This window comes from Salmo trutta, chromosome 3 (genome assembly GCF_901001165.1).
Source record: "Salmo trutta chromosome 3, fSalTru1.1, whole genome shotgun sequence".
Lineage (NCBI taxonomy): Eukaryota > Metazoa > Chordata > Actinopteri > Salmoniformes > Salmonidae > Salmo > Salmo trutta.
In genome coordinates this window covers 51,141,427-51,158,858 of record NC_042959.1, presented here as the reverse complement: position 1 = coordinate 51,158,858, position 17,432 = coordinate 51,141,427, and the positions used below count along the sequence as shown (strand labels likewise).

Here is a 17,432-nt window from a genome sequence, read left to right as displayed (position 1 = left end):
GTAGGAACCAAAAAATTGTTAAACAAATCAAAATCTATGTTATATTTGAGATTCTTCAAAGTAGCTGCACTTTGCCTTGATGACAGCTTTTCACACTTGGCATTCTCTCAACCAGCTTCATGAGGTAGTCACTTGGAAAGCATTTCAGTTAATAGGTGTGCCTTGTTAAAAGTTAAGAAGGAAAGAAATTCCACAAATTAATGCGTTTGAGCAGTTGTGTTGTGACACGGTAGGTGTGGTATATTTGGTAAAATGACCAAGTCCATATTATGGAAGGAACAGTTCAAATAAGCAAAGAGAAACGACAGTCCATCATTACTTTAAGACATAAAGGTCAGTCAATACAGAACATTTGAAGAACTTTGAAAGTTTCTTCAAGTGCAGTCAGTCCCCAAAACCATCAAGCGCAATGATGAAACTGGCTCGCAGGAAAGGAAGACTCAGAGTTCTCTGCTGCAGAGGATAAGTTTATCAGAGTTAACTGCACCTCAGATTGCAGCCCAAATAAATGCTTCACAGAATTCAAGTAACAGACACATCTCAACATCAACTGTTCAGAGAAGACTGCGTGAATTAGGCCTTCATGGTCAAATTCCTGCAAAGAAACCACTACTAAAGGACACCAATAAGAAGAAGAGACTTGCTTGGGCCAAGAAACCCGAGCAATGGACATTAGACTGGTGGAAATCTGTCCTTGGTATAATGAGTCCAAATTTTAGAGTTTTGGTTCCAACCGTTGTGTCTTTGTGAGACGCAGAGTAGGTGAACGGATGATCTCTGCATGTGTAGTTCCCACCGTGAAGCATGGAGGAGGAGGTGTGATGGTGTGGGGGTGCTTTGCTGGTGACACTGTCTGTGATTTATTTGGAATTCAAGGCACACTTAACCAGCATGGCTACCACAGCATTCTGCAGCAATACACCACCCCATCTGGTTAGCAATTAGCGGGACTATCATTTGTTTTTCAACAGGACAATGACCCGACACACCACCAGGCTGTGTAAGGGCTATTTGACCAAGAAGGAGGAGAGCGATGGAGTGCTACATCAGATGACCTGGCCCCCACAATCACCCGACCTCAACCAAATTGAGATGGTTTGGGATGAGTTGGACCGCAAAGTGATGGTAAGGCAACCAACAAGTGCTCAGCATATGTGGGAACTCCTTCAAGACTGTTGGAAAAGCATTCCAGGTGAAGCTGGTTGAGAGAATGCCGAGAGTGTGCAAAGCTGTCATCAAGGCAAAGGGTGGCTACTTTGAAAAATCTGAAATATAAAATAGATTTTGATTTGTTTAACACTTTTTTGGTTATTACATGATTCTATATGTGTTATTTCAAAGTTTTGATGTCTTCACTATTATTCTACAATGTAGAAAATAGTAAAAAGAAGAGATAAACCCTTGAATGAGTTGGAGTGCCCAAACTTTTGACTGGTACTGTATCTACACAGTCAAATGTATGATATAGAGCTAAAGAGTCAACTGATTTGCAACAAGGATGAGATTCCCAAAACAAAAAGTTTTCATAAACATTCACAGATAGTTATTTGACTCCAGGTGCCTCTGTACACTGTCACCTAACCAGTTGTGCAACATTGTAGCCATACTGTAACATCATGTAGCATTAGAAGAAGTGATAGGATTTAGGGATGATCTTGAATGTACTTACTCAACCTTAACTCACTCAAAGGTTTCCTTCTTACCAGTGCAAGAAAACTTTTGTTGTTAATAGTCTTTTTTTGGGGGGGTCTCACGTTGTGGGATATTGTGTCACTTTGTTTTTAGGCACAGTACGTCTGGTATAGTTTCACTGGACGTTAGAATTCTTCCATTAGTTTGTTCCATCTCCCAAATATACTCTTCCCCTTCTCCATAAAAATGTCAGACTTTTACAATGAAGGATGTAAGGGGAGTGACCAGAGTCAAATCAACTCCCAACTATTTCAGAAGCAGAGTCAAATCAACTCGCAACTATTTCACAACCTCTCAATACCCTACTTATTACTTGTTGTTAAACATCACATCCTCAAACTTGACTATCCTCCCTCCTTCAGTCTCCACCTCCTTTTGCTCCCAAGTCTCCACTTCCCCATTCCTTTGCTCATAACGTCGGATTCGCACCTTTCCCGTTGTTGGGAGTGGGCATGGGAGACCCTTCAAGGCCTCTTCGTAGAGAAGCTGTTTCATGACATCTTGACTGGGCTGAAACATGCCTGATGGAACCAGTGCATTACCCTGGTCTACCTTTGGAAGGGGAGATGGTGAGTTCTTGACTTCAGGATTTGGAGAGGCTGCACGCTCCCATCTTGACGGGGAAGGTGAACGCTGTACGGGTTGTGGTTGCAGTGTCGCCTTGACCTCAGTCTTGACCTCAGTCTTTGGCAAGGCTGCACGCTCCCACCTTGACGGGGAAGGTGAACGCTGTACGGGTTGTGGTTGCAGTGGCGCCTTGACCTCAGTCTTGACCTCAGTCTTTGGCAAGGCTGCACGCTCCCACCTTGACGGGGAAGGTGAACGCTGTACGGGTTGTGGTTGCAGTGTTGCCTTGACCTCAGTCTTGACCTCAGTCTTTGGCAAGGCTGCACGCTCCCACCTTGACGGGGAAGGTGAACGCTGTACGGGTTGTGGTTGCAGTGTTGTCTTGACCTCAGTCTTGACCTCAGTCTTTGGCAAGGCAGCACGCTCCCATCTCGATGGAGAAAGCGCTCGCACAGGAGCTCGCACTAGCGTCTTGACCTCAGGCCTTGGTGAGGCTGTGCACTCAGCTCTTGATAGAGGGGGTGAATGCTGTACAGGAGCTTGAGGACCTGGCGATGTTACTTTTATCTCAGTGTGAGGAAAGGGTGTCGGAAGATGTCCTCTTTGTTGCTCCCCGGTGTTGCCACCTCCCACTGCCCTTCGTATCTCTGGCATGATCCCAGCCATGGTGGCTCGCACTGTGGGGTCGCTCTGCACCATCCTACAGACAGCGTTACAGTACTGCTGTCCTTGGAGACTGAGGATCTCTTGGATCTTAGCCGGACAGACACTGGGGGTGTGCAGCCTGACTCTGGCACAGAGTTCAGCAATGATTTTACCCATAGCCCACACGTCCGAACGCTGGTCTCGGTGGCCCCTCCTCTGCAGGACCTCAGGTGGAGAGTAGGCCTCATTGCCCATATCCATGGCAGAATTTAGGCCATTGCGGAAGAATTTGGCCAGTCCCATATCAATGATCACAGCTCGGTGAGTGTCATGCTCTACCTGGAAGAGATCATTTGAGAGGGGCGGAGAAATATTGTTTTATATCTAATCGAAGCATTTAGCAGGATAATGTCCTTTATTCCCAACAACAGATGAACAACTGCTTCAGAAGTCTTGCATAATTAATGAAGAACATTAAAACAACAACTATTTTAATGTCTGTCTCACCATGATGTTCTCAGGCTTGAGGTCCTGATGGACGATATCTTTGCTGTGTAGGTGAAGCAGTCCTTCACACATGCCTGTGATGATGTTGGCCTTTATTGATGGAGTCAACTGTGGGGGAACAAAGGCTTTGATTATCAACTGATGAGCTGACTTGCACATAGAAATGTGTTAATAATGTTGGGAAGGCCCCCTGAAAATCCTGTAGGCATAGATACTTGTTAAATCAGATATATTTAGATATGAGTTTTTCTATGTGAACTTTTGTCAACACTGTCACATGTGTGTTTGGTGGCAGCAGTGGGATCCATAGGCAGACCTGTATTTTAGATTTTTGTGATTTGAAGATGGTTGTCTCCAGTTCCTCTCCAAAGATGAACTCCATGGGGATGATCCACTTAGAGTCCTTGAGTGTTGGATTACCCAGAAGCTTCACTATGTTAGGATGAATCGCTTTACTGGAGTCCCAGGTCACAGAGAAAGTGTGAAAGAAAATGGGGAGAAAGAGTTGAGGACATTGGAGTCTACAGACAGCACAACTAATCACTTCTGTAGTGACCTTCATCAGCACCATCTCTCCTATAGCAAAGCAAAATCCAAGAAGAGACCATCTTTTCCCCTTTGTTTCTCCTAGACACAAATTAGATATATTTAACACCAAAATGAGACTAAGAGCATTTTCTTACATTTCAAAATGTCTACTTTACAGGATCGGTTGGTCCCCGCCGGACAGTTGAGCTAACGTAGGCTAATGCGATTAGCATGAGGTTGTAAGTAACAAGAACATTTCCCAGGACATGGACATATCTGATATTGGCAGAAAGCTTAAATTATTTTTAATCTAACTGCACTGCCCAATTTACAGTAGCTGTTACAGTGAAAGAATACCATGCTATAGTTTGAGGAGAGTGCACAGTTATGAACTTATTAATAAACCATTTAGGTACATTTGGGCAGTCTTCAAATCAAATCAAATGTATTTATATAGCCCTTCTTACATCAGCTGATATATCAAAGTGCTGTACAGAAACCCAGCCTAAAACCCCAAACAGCAAGCATTGCAGGTGTAGAAGCACGGTGGCTAGGAAAAACTCCCAAGAAAAGCCAAAACCTAGGAAGAAACCTAGAGAGGAACCAGGTTATGAGGGGTGGCCAGTCCAACAGAAATGCAATGGTTCATTGGATCTGTCTAAAACTTTGCACATACATTGCTGCCATGTATTGGCCAAAATCTAAATTGCACCTGGGCTGGAATAATACATTATGGCCTTTCTCTTGCATTTCAAAGATGTTACAAAAACAAAAACGCATGCTTTTTTCTTTGTATTATCTTTTACCAGATCTAATGTGTTATATTCGCCTGTATTAATTTCAGATTTCCACAAACTTCAAAGTGTTTCCTTTCAAATGGTATCAAGAATATGCATATCTTTGCTTCAGGTCCTGAGCTACAGGCAGTTAGATTTGGGTATGTCATTTTAGTATATAGACACTCCTTCAAATTAGGGGATTTGGCCATTTCAGCTACACCCGTTGCTGACAGATGTATAAAATTGAGCACATAGCCATGCAATCTCAATAGACACACTTTGGTAGTAGAATGGCCTTACTGAAGAGCTCAGTGACTTTGAACGTGGCACCGTCATAGGATGCCACCTTTCCAGCAAGTCAGTTGGTCAGATTTCTGCCCTGCTAGAGCTGCCCCGGTCAACTGTAAGTGCTGTTATTGTGAAGTGGAAATAACAACGGCTCAGCTGGGAAGTGGTAGGCCTAACAAACTCACAGAACGGAACTGCTGAGTGGTGAAGCACGTAGCGTGTAAAAATCATCTGTCCTCGGTTGCAACACTCTCTACCGAGTTCCAAACTGCCTCTGGAAGCAATAGAAGCAACATCAGCACAAGAACTTGTTTGTCAGGAGCTTCATGAAATGGGTTTCCATGGCCGGGTAGCTGCACAAAAGCCTAAGATCACTGTGCGCAATGCCAAGCGTCGGCTGGAATGGTTGGACTCGCTGCCATTGGACTCTGGAGCAGTGGAAACGCGTTCTCTGGAGTGATGAATCACGCTTCACCATCTGGCAGTTCGATGGATGAATCTGGTTTTGGCGGATGCCAAGAGAGCACTACTTGCCCCAATGCATAGTGCCATCTGTAAAATTTGGTGGAAGAGGAATAATGATCTGGGGCTGTTTTTCATGGTTTAGGCTAGGCCCCTTAGTTCCAGTGAAAGGAAATCTTAACGCTACAGCAGAGAATGACATTCTAGACGATTCTGTGCTTCCAAATTTTGTGGCAACAGTTTGGGAAAGGCCCTTTCTTGTTTCAGCATGACAATACCCCCATGCACAAAGCGAGGGCCATACAGAAATGGTTCAACATCTAGTGGAAAGACTTTCCAGAAGAGTGGAGGCTGTTATAGCAGCATAGGGGGGGGACCAACTCCATAATAATGGCCATGATTTTGGAATCAGATTTTCGACGAGCAGTCAAGCTGTCATCAAGGCAAAAGGTGGCTACTTTGAAGAATCTCAAATATAACACTTTTTTGATTACTACATGATTCCATGTGTTATTTCATGGTTTTGATGTCGTCACTCTTATTCTACAATGTAGAAAATAGTAAAAATACTGGTATTATATATTTTTTTCTATTCATTATGATCACAATATTAAATGTGGCAACTTTTGTTTAATTTAAACCCTCTTTCTGTCATTGTGTTTCTGTCAGACATTCTAGATACAGCGCTGGGCCGTTGACTGGCTGAGGCTACCCTCCCCAGGACATGTTGCCCTTGTCCTCCTCTGCTGTCTCCTCCTCAGCGGGGGCATACAAAGCTCTCCTTTATCTGGAGGACCCCCATGCACCTTCTCAAGACCCCTATCACAGGGGTCACCCACCTACTGCACCCTTCCGTCCTAACAAGCCCCCGCTCTACCCCGCATATCCTAACGCTAGAGGGGCTGGAAAGCATATGGCACAGCACCCTGCAATGCCTTCTCCACCCCTTGCACCCCAGACCGACAGAGAGTGGGACAGCGACTCAGGTGGGATCGTCTCTAGAAGGTGATCTTACCAGGAGGCCAACTCTTCCTCTAAGTATTCCCACCACCCACACCACTCCGAGCGAGAGAGGGGAAAGGGTCTACAGATGAGTCAGCATGGGCTACAGCGACCACGGCAGACCCCGTAACGACTACTCACACAACCACAGCAGCTGCCACAGGCAAATATTTGTGCTATTTGTGAATAGCGTGAAGTAAAATTCAGAGTTATATTGATACGAGATGAGAATATCAGTGACAAAAAAGTTTTGCAGCGGTATCGTGATACTTTCACATGTATTGTTTTGTGGGTAATATTTTGGCATCGGGACAACACTAATAGTGATGTGGCAAAACATCTATACAGTTACATATCAGGATATTATCTTTCACACTATATTGAATCGTTATGACAATGCCGCAATATTCTTTTTTGCGCTAGTTGGCTGTACCTGCACCAAAAGGGATTCAATTTGTTTTCAGCATTTATTTCTATGACGGATCAAAACTTGTCTTCTCATGGCTCACTCGTCTCTCTGTAGCAGACATATGGTCAGTGAGCAATATGTTTGGAACATCGAATCACAATAAAATCACAGTATGGAATTGCAATACATATAGAATAGTGAAAATCGCATAACATATCGTATCGTCACCAAAGTATCACGATAATATTGTATTGTCTCTGGCAATTCCCAGCCCTAAACCCTAATGCATTATGTCATTTCATATGGGTTAAGCTGCATTTCAGTTGAACTCCAGGTCCATTTTGACACATGTAAGATTTTTGCAATCATTTTCAGTATTTATAACATAGTTTCACTAGGTGTGGAGGTGGTACAGTTTGTACCAGTCATGAGCTGGTATGTGCTGACTGACAGCTTTTTAGGCAGCTCTCCCAGGCATTTTGCAGGGAGTTTTACACTTTGGCTCTGTCTAAATGGGGTGGTAAAACGTTTGTGGTTTACCCTATAAATTACTGGGAGCCTGCATATAGTGTTTAACTCTATGTATGTTTTAATAGCATGCAGTTTACTTGCCGTTAGTCAGCACCTGTAACAACTTTTTTGGGGGTGGGAGCCAGCTCCTGTTTATTTTAGTAGGTTTAATGACAGCACTTTCAATTTCACACCAATTTTAGAGACGGCCATATTTGGACTATTTTGTTAATTTACAAGCAATACTATTTTGTATTAAAAGCAATCTAACCTCTTCCCAGTCACTTTTTTAATTCATTAAACATTAAAAGTAGTTAACATTTAAAGAATGTGTTGTTGTGAAACTTGAATGTGTTTAATGCATGCACATTTCTATAATGTATACAGTTGAAGTGGCAAGTTTACATACACTTACACGGAACCCAAACCGGCTGCGCGCGTGCGCCATCGTGCATACATTTATTTTGTCCCCTACACCAAACGCGATCACGACACGCAGGTTAAAATATTAAAACAAACTCTAAACCAATGACATTAATTTGGGTACAGGTCAAAAAGCATTAAACATGTATGGCAATTTAGCTAGTTAGCTTGCACTTGCTAGCTAATTTGTCCTATTTAGCTAGCTTGCTGTTGCTAGCTAATTTGTCCTGGGATATAAACATTGAGTTGTTATGTTACCTGAAATGCACAAGGTCCTCTACTCTGACAATTGATCCACACATAAAATGGTCAACCGAATTGTTTCTAGTCATCTCTCCTCCCAGGCTTTTTCATCATTGAACTTATATGGTGATTGGCATCTACACTTTCATAGTATTACCACGACAACCGGCAAAATAGTTCGATCTGCGTCAGAAATAGGAATGACTTTTAGCCCTTGGCAATGCAGACACTCGTTGGCGCGCACGAGCAGTGTGGTTGCAATAATTGAATGACATATATTTCTACATTTATTTTGTAACGCTCGCGCCTGCAACGTGTCTGGTCTGGTCAGCATGTGAGGTTGGAGTCCTAAAAACTCATATTTCAACCACCACAAATTTCTTGTTAACAAACTATAATTTTGGCAAGTCGGTTAGGACATCTACTTTGTGCATGACACAAGTCATTTTTCCAACAATTGTTTACAGACAGATTATTTCACTTATCATTCACTGTATCACAATTCCAGTGGGTCAGACGTTCACATTCACTAAGTTGACTGTGCCTTTAAACAGTTTGGAAAATTCCAGAAAATGATGTCATGGCTTCTAATAGGCTAATTGACATCATTTGAGTCAATTGGAGGTGTACCTGTGGATGTATTTCAAGGCCTACCTTGAAACTCAGCGCCTCTTTGCTTGACATCATGGGAAAATCAAAAGGATTCAGCCAAGACCTCAGAATTATTTTGTAGACCTCCACAAGTCTGGTTTATCCTTGGGAGCAATTTACAAATGCCTGAAGGTACCACGTTCATCTGTACAAACAATAGCACGAAAGTATAAACACCATGTGACCACGCAGCCCTAATACCGCTCAGGAAGGAGATGTATTCTGTCTCCTAGAGATGAACGTACTTTGGTGCGAAAGTGCAAATCAATCCCAGAACAACAGCAAAGGACCTTGTGAAGATGCTGGAGGAAACAGGTACAAAAGTATCTATACCCACAGTAAAACGAGTCCTATATTGACATAACCTGAAAGGCCGCTCAGCCAGGAAGAAGCCACTGCTCCAAAACCGCCATAAAAAAGCCAGACTACGGTTTGCAACTCAACATAGAGACAAAGATTGTACTTTTTTGGAGAAATGTCCTCTGGTCTGATGAAACTAAAATAGAACAGTTTGGCCATAATGACCACCGTTATGTTTGGAGGAAAAAGGGGGAGCCTTGCAAGCCAAAGAACACCATCACAACCGTGAAGCACGGGGGTGGCAGCATCATGTTGTGGGGGTGCCTTGCTGCAGGAGGGACTGGTGCACTTCACAAAATAGATGCCATTATGAGGAAGGAAGATTATGTGGATATATTGAAGCAACATCTCAAGATGTCAGTCAGGAAGTTGAAGCTTGGTCACAAATGGGTCTTCCAAATGGACAATGACCCCAAGCATACTTCCAAAGTTGTGGCAAAATGGCTTAAGGACAACAAAGTCAAGGTATTGGAGTGGCCATCACAAAGCCCTGACCTCAATCCTATAGAAAATCTTTGGGCAGAACTGAAAAAGCATGTGCGAGCAAGGAGGCCTACAAACCTGACTGTTACACCAGCTCTGTCAGGAGGAATGCCCCAAAAGTCACCCAACTTTTCGAGGGAAGCTTGTGGAAGGCTACCCGAAACGGTGGACCAAAGTAAAACAATTTAAAGGCAATGCTACCAAATACTAATTGAGTGTATGTAAACTTTTGACCCACTGGGAATGTGATGAAAGAAATAAAAGCTGAAATAAATCTCTCTCTACTATTATTCTGACATTTCACATTCTTTAAATTAAAGTTGTGATCCTAACTGACCTAAGACAGGGAATTTTTACTAGGATTAAATGTCAGGAATTGTGAAAAACTGAGTTTAAATGCATTTGGCTAAGGTGTATGTAAACTTCTGACTTCAACTGTATATCCAGTGATGGAAAAAGTACCCAATTGTCATACTTGAGTAAAAGTAAAGATACCTTAATAGAAAATTACTCAAGTAAAAGTCACTCAGTAAAATTCTATTTGAGTAATAGTCTAAAAGTATTTGGTTTAAAATATACTGAAGTATCAAAAGTAAAAGTATAAATAATTTCAATTTAGCAAACTTATATTAAGCAAACTAGATGGCACCATTTTCTTGTATTTTTTATTTACAGAAAGCCACCTGCACACTCCAACATTCAGACATAATTTACAAACAGATCATGTGTGTTCAGTGAGTCCGCCAGATCAGAGGTAGTAGGGATAACCAGGGATGTTTGGTTGATAAGTGCGTAAATTTGACTATTTTCCTATCCTGCTAAGCATTCAAAATGTAACGAGCACTTTTGGGTGTCAAGGAAAATGTATGGGGTAAAAAGTACAATATTTTCTTAAGGAATGTAGTGAAGTAAAAGTATAAATAGTAAAGTAAAATACAGATACCCCAAAAAACTACTTAAGTAGTACTTTGAAGTATTTTTACTTAAGTACTTTACACCAGTGTATATATCTCCTTGATGCTCAAAAAGGCTTTTTTGGTGCAATAAATGAGACATTAATGAGCTCATGTGGAGATCTCATCTATTTCTCATGCTTCTCAAATGGAAGTCTCAATTCAAGCTCATTTGTCTCATGAACGTTTCAAGAATTAATTCTCTTAGGGGAAACAGTTCAGATATAAGGGATCACTAAATTATACAAAATTGAGATCAACCATTTTTCTTCAGAGATGAAAAAAAGACAACTGATCAAAATACTTTCCCTCTGGGCTGAGATCACCATTTAGCAACATACCATGATAGCACAATGTCTGTCATACTCACTTGTATACTTGACACTCTCTCTCCAGGTCTCTCCTATTGATTAAGTGTTGTGGCACCTTCTTGATTGCAGCCCAGGTGTCATTGTACTTCTCCCTGTATATCTTCCCGAACGAGCCAGCAGCAAGAGTTTTGGTGGAATACGCCATCTAGAGGTTTGGTGGGGAGTGGGTAGTGAGGTCAAGATCTGACAGAAATTAGAAAAATGTTGACCAAAAACAACAAAAGCATTCACCTCTGCATAACATTTGTTATAGTACTATTGTTATGGTAAGTACCTGTAAGTACACCCTACAGAGTCAATTCTCTCAAAGTTACAAAGAGAGAATTCCAAATAAGATGATAATGGAGTTGGTGAGAAGGGTTTGTCTGTTGACTAGAAACTAAAGCAAACAGTGTTGCAACCGCAGTACAGTGTCTGGATATCCATACTTGCGTCCAAAATAGTAGGCCGCTTGAGTATGTGAAATAGCAAAGTTTAATAGTAAGCAACATTTCGAAAATCGATTATACTTTAAATGCCTGGATGTCATACTCATTTGGGCTTTGACAAATCAATTAGATATGGGCATGGTGGAAAAAAATACCCAATTGTCATACTTGAGTAAAAGTAAAGATACCTTAATAGAAAATGACTCAAGTAAAAGAGAAAGTTACACAGTAAAATACTACTTGAGCAAAAGTCTAAAAGTATTTGGTTTTAAATTAACTTGATTCAAAAGTAAATATCATTGCTAAAATATACTTAAGTATGAAAGTAAAATTATAAATCATTGAAAATTATTGATATTAAGCAAACCAACTAGTACAATTTTCGTGTTTTTATTTTATGGATAGCCAGGAGCACACTCCAACACTCAGACATATTTGACAAACAAAGCATATATGTTTAGTGAGTCCACCAGATCAGAGGCAGTAGGGATGAACAGGATGTTCTGTTCCTGTCCTGCCAAGCATTGAACATGTAACGAGTACTTTTGGGTGTCAGGGAACATGCATGGAGTAAAAAGTACATTATTTTCTTTAGGAATCTAGTGTAAGTAAAATTCGTCAAAAATAGAAATAGTAAAGTAAAGCAAAAATACCGCAAATAACTACTTAAGTAGAACTTTAAAGTATTTTTACTTACTTAGGCTACTTTACACCACTGGGTATGGGGATGCACTAGTGAAATCGACAAATAGCGGTAAAAACAGCGCAATCGCGCATGAGGCATTGTCAGAATTACAAAATATGTTTAATATGTGCATTTTTTTAAATCGAGTATGGTTTATATACAATCCACACTTTTCCACAATGCATTGGAAGAGGTGGGCTGCAAGTGATTGGCTACTTAAAGAGAACTAGGACCTAACAACAAAACTAGGAAACTTAATTGTGAAGATGTCGAATAGCAAAGCCTCTGCGGTAGTGTTCAAATGTAAGCTAAGTCGTTTTTGTTCTCCTTAAACTGATCATTGTTTGCATCGTAGGATACATCTTTGAAAACAAAAGCTTTATTTTTATTTATTTTTTAAATCCAAAAAGTGGATTTCTGTTTTCTCATTGAAACGTTTTTATTGTTCTCTTGGCCTTCCTTCAGAGCTCTTTCTGAATGTGTCAGTTAGCAGTCATTCTGATCTTGTTCCCAATGATAAGTGCTTTAGTTTATTATGTTGCTGTCCAGTGATTCTGAATTTGCGATGCACCTGACTATCCACGTTTTTCTGTGCAATAGCCTTTTGATTTGAATATTTGAAATGTTTTGCTGTGTGTACAAGGTTATTTGGTTTCACTAATAAATATGTTGAAATGGAACCAACTTATATTTTTCTGTCTTCAGTCCTTTTTAAATAGGATAGATGCTATATGGGCTACGGGGTCGAATGTGACAGTCTGCCTATAACTAGCTGAATAGGCCTATAATTCCATTCATATTCTATTTGTTTCCAGAGATTAATCAAATTGGAAATAAGCTATTATATAAAATAGCTATTATCAGGCTGGTTAATGCATGCATGTCTGTTGAATTTGGAAAAATCTACCTGCACTCGGTCTCACCCTACCTACTCAGCCAATCAGGAGTCGCTACTATGTTGTGGCGGTTGCATATGGCATACTTTTTACAAAATTGTATGTACCAAATAGTATGCAACCATGAGTATGCAGTTTAAGCACAGTTGAAGTCAGAAGTTTACATACACCTTAGCCAAATACATTTACACTCAGTTTTTCACAATTCCTGACATTTAATCCTAGTAAAAATTCCCTGTCTTAGGTCAGTTAGGACCACCACTTTATTTTAAGAATGTGAAATATCAGAATAATAGAGAGAATGATTTATTTCTGATTTTATTTCTTTCATCACATTCCCAGTGGGTCAGAAGTTTACATACACTCAATTAGTATTTGGTAGCATTGCCTTTAAATTGTTTAACTTGGGTCAAATGTTTGGGTAGCCTTCCACAAGCTTCCCACAATAAGTTGGGTGAATTTTGGCCCATTCCTCCTGACAGAGCTGGTGTAACTGAGTTAGGTTTGTTGGCCTCCTTGCTCGCACACGCTTTTTCAGTTCTGCCCACAAATGTTCTACAGGATTGAGGTCAGGGCTTTGTGATGGCCACTCCAATACCTTGACTTTGTTGTCCTTAAGCCATTTTGCCACAACTTTGGAAGTATGCTTGGGGTCATTGTCCATTTGGAAGACCCATTTGCGACCAAGCTTCAACTTCCTGACTAATGTCTTGAGATGTTGCCTCAATATATCCACATAATTTTCCTTCCTCATGATGCCATCTATTTTGTGAAGTGCACCAGTCCCTCCGCAGCAAAGCATCCCCACAACATGATGCTGCCACCCCCATGCTTCACGGTTGGGATGGTGTTCTTTGGCTTGTAAGCCTCCCCCTTTTTCCTCCAAACATAACGATGGTCATTATGGCCAAACAGTTCTATTTTTGTTTCATCAGATCAGAGGACATTTCTGCAAAAAATGTACGATCTTTGTCACCATGTGCAGTTGCAAGCCGTAGTCTGGCTTTTTTATGGCGGTTTTGGAGCAGTGGCTTCTTCCTTGCTGAGCGGCCTTTCAGGTTATGTCGATATAGGACTCGTTTTACTGTGGATATAGATACTTTTGTACCTGTTTCCTCCAGCATCTTCACAAGGTCCTTTGCTGTTGCTCTGAGATAGATTTGCAGTTTTCGCACCAAAGTACGTTCATCTCAGAGCGGTATGGCGGCTGCGTGGTCCCATGGTGTTTATACTTGCGTACTATTGTTTGTACAGATGAACGTGGTACCTTCAGGCGTTTGGAAATTGCTCCCAAGGATGAACCAAACTTGTGGAGGTCTACAATTATTTTTTCTGAGGTCTTGGCTGATTTCTTTTGATTTTCCCATGATGTTAAGCAAAGAGGCACTGACTTTAAAGGAAGGCCTTGAAATACATCCACAGGTACACCAATTGACTCAAATGATGTCAATTAGCCTATCAGAAGCTTCTAAAGCCATGACATCATTTTTCTGTAATTTTCCAAGCTGTTTAAAGGCACAGTCAACTTAGTGTATGTAAACTTCTGACCCACTGGAATTGTGAAAAATGAGTTTTAATGACTCCAACCTAAGTGTATGTAAACTTCCGACTTCAACTGCATGTAGTATGGGTATTTGGACAATTCCAGTTTCTCATATAGTAAGGTGGAAATTCTGTTAATTCTAAACTGGTATTCTAATCCATTCAAAACCAACCAACTATAATTGAGGCACTCCCAGATAGAGCAGTACCCTCTTTATGCCAGCGGGGTAAAATTATGTCAAACAGGTTATTTCATACTCTACCCAGGATCAAAAAGTCACATCCTGTGTTGTATGCCATCCATTTGTCATTCATTTGCATAGTAACAATATACACTGAGTGTACAAAACTGCTCTTTTCATGACATAGACTGACCAGGTGAAAGCTATGATCTCTTGAGGTCAACTGTTAAATCCACTTCAAATCAGTGTAGATGAAGGGGAGGAGACTGTTTTTTTGTTGTTGCATTGAGACAAATTAGACATGGATTGTGTATGTGTGCCATTCAGAGGGTGAATGGGCAAGATAAAATATGAAAGTGCCTTTGAAAGGGGTATGTTAGTAGGTGCCATGTGCACCGGTTTGAGTGTGTCAAGAATTGCAACGCTGCAGGGTTTTTCACACAGTTTCCCATATGTATCAAGATTGGTCCACCACCCAAAGGAATTCCACAACTGTGGAAAGTATTGGAGTCAACATGGGACAGCATCCCTGTGGAATGCATTTGACACATTGTAGAGTCCATGCCCAGATGAATTGAGGCTGTTCGGAGGGCAAAAGGGGTGAAACTCAGTAGGAAGGTGTTCCTAATGTTTTGTGCACTCAGTGTAGATTATGATGTATAGGAGCAAAGCTGTCTGAGGGACAGACATCAAGATGGGTAAATACCTTCTAGGTACCATTTGTGGCCTGCCATGAAATATATTGTGGTCCCTACTTCTGTTCCCAACACTACAATTATTTGAAAAGATCTGATGTTGGGAGTGACAACACATTACAATAATGAATTCATTGCTCATGCAAAGAGGGAATTGCTAAACTATGAGCATGTACAGTGCCTTTAGAAAGTATTTACACCCCTTGACTTTTTGTTGTGTTACAGCCTCAATTCTCACCCATCTACACACAATAGCCCATAATGACAAAGTGAAAACATGTTATTTTAAAATTTTGCAAATGTATTGAAAATGAAATATGTATCTCAAGTATTCACACCCTTGAGTCAATTCTTTGTAGAATAACATTTGACAGTGATTATAGCTGTGAGTCTTTCTGGGTAAGTCCCTAAGAGCTTTCCACACCTGGATTGTGCAACATTTGCCCATTATTATTTTCAAAATTCTTCAAGCTCTGCCAAATTAGTTATTGATCATTTCTAGACAACCATTTTAAGGTCTTGCAATAGAATTGCAAATAGATTTAAGTCAAAACTGTAACTCTGCCACTCAGGAACATTCGCTGTCTTCTTGGTAAGCAACTCCAGTGTGGAGTTGGCCTTGTGTTTTAGGTTATTGTCCTGCTGAAAGGTGAATGACTCTCCCAGTGTCTGGTGGAAAATAGATTGAACCAGGTTTTCCTCTAGAATTTTGCCTGTGCTTAGCTCTATTCCGTTTCTTTTATATCCTGAAAAACTCCACAGTCCTTAACGCTTACAAGCATACACAACATGATGCAGCCACCACTATACTTGAAAATATGAAAAGTGGTACTCAGTAATGTGTTGCATTGGATTTGCACCAAACAAGATGTTAATTGCTTTGCCACATATTTTGCGGTATTACTTTAGTGCCTTGTTGAAAACAGGATGCATGTTTTGGAATATGCTTTATTCAGTACAGGCTTCCTTCTTTTAACTCCATCAATTAGGTTAGTATTGTGAAGTAACTAAAATGTTGTTGATCCATCCTCAGTTGTTTTCTCCTCAGTTGTTTTCTCCTATCACAGCCATTACACTCTGTAATTGTTTTAAAGTCACCATTGGCCTCATGGTGAAATCCCTGAGCGGTTTCCTTCCTCTCCGGCAACTGAGTTAGGAAGGATGCCTGTGTCTTTGTAGTGACTGGGAATATTGATACACCATCCAAAGTGTAATTAATAACTTCACCATGCTCAAAGGGATATTTACTGTCTGCTTTTTTTAACCCATAGACCAATAGGTGCCCTTCTTTGCGAGGCATTGGAAAACCTTCATGGTCTTTGTGGTTGAATCTGTGTTTGAAATTCACTGCTTCACTGAGAGAACTTCCAGATAATTGTATGTGTGGGGTACAGAGATGAGGTCATTCAAAAATCATGTTAAACATTATTATTGCACACAGTGTGAGTCAATGCAACTTAAGCACATTTTTACTCCTGAACTTAATTGAATAGTTATTGACTCAAGACATTTCAGCTTTTCATTTTTTATCAATTGCAAAAATGTCAAAAAACATAAATCCACTTTGACATTATGGGTTATTGTGTGTAGAACAGTGAAAAACAAAAAATCTAAATTAATCTATTTTAAATTCAGGCTGTATCACAACAACATTTTGTAAAAGTCAAGCGGTGTGAATACTTTCTGAAGGCACTGTAAGTATGCAGAATATGAAAATGATTTCCCCCCCCAGCAATGAGCAGCTCTCCTGACATTGCCTTTACACGAATGGCCACATTGGGCAAATTACGCTGACACCTCTAGAAACCGGATATACATGTGTTTTTAATGCCTCACGATAGGCAATAACATTTGCAATCCTCTCTAGTAGATACTTATATTTAATTGGACATTGATACAACACACAAAATCACAATTTCCTTTGTTCTACTTTACAAAAGCAAAGTTGATTAACTTAATGCTTGTTATAAATGGGAAGTTAATCAAATACAGTTTATATAATCTTAAAATAATATGATCCTTACCTATAACTCCGTCAGTTTAGCTCAGGAATGGCTGCTGTCTTGCTGTGTCAGGTTTAAACATGAGAGAACACCGTCGTCTGTGTTTTTACCTCTCCTCTACCCCACCA

At 40.6% G+C, this 17,432-nt stretch overlaps 1 protein-coding gene across 3 annotated transcripts; it reads right to left on the bottom strand.

The window, feature by feature from the left end:
- Nucleotides 1-1,734: 1,734 nt before the first annotated feature.
- LOC115177465 (extensin-like) lies at nt 1,735-17,432 on the bottom strand. Of its 3 annotated transcripts, none has more exons than XM_029738269.1 (5): nt 17,326-17,432; nt 10,873-11,018; nt 3,728-3,866; nt 3,412-3,519; nt 1,735-3,243 (listed from the first exon to the last, which is right to left on the bottom strand). In XM_029738269.1, exons 2-5 carry the CDS (start codon nt 11,016-11,018, stop codon nt 2,002-2,004), a joined length of 1,635 nt encoding a protein of 544 aa, XP_029594129.1. In that variant the 5' UTR covers nt 17,326-17,432; the 3' UTR covers nt 1,735-2,001. The 3 variants fall into 3 exon arrangements, with proteins under 3 accessions (XP_029594129.1, XP_029594136.1, XP_029594145.1); XM_029738276.1 differs by having other exon boundaries at nt 10,873-11,056; nt 17,326-17,415; XM_029738285.1 differs by lacking the exons at nt 3,728-3,866; nt 17,326-17,432 and having other exon boundaries at nt 10,873-10,999.

Bases quoted from the DNA above. Each gene is read 5' to 3' on its own strand.
- LOC115177465 (XM_029738269.1), bottom strand. From the start codon at position 11,018: ATGGCGTATTCCACCAAAACTCTTGCTGCTGGCTCGTTCGGGAAGATA. The intron at 3,520-3,727 runs GTCTGCCTATGG...GTTCCCCCACAG, and splicing joins CACAAAAATCTAAAATACAG to TTGACTCCATCAATAAAGGC. The intron at 3,244-3,411 runs GTGAGACAGACA...GATCTCTTCCAG, and splicing joins TCAAGCCTGAGAACATCATG to GTAGAGCATGACACTCACCG.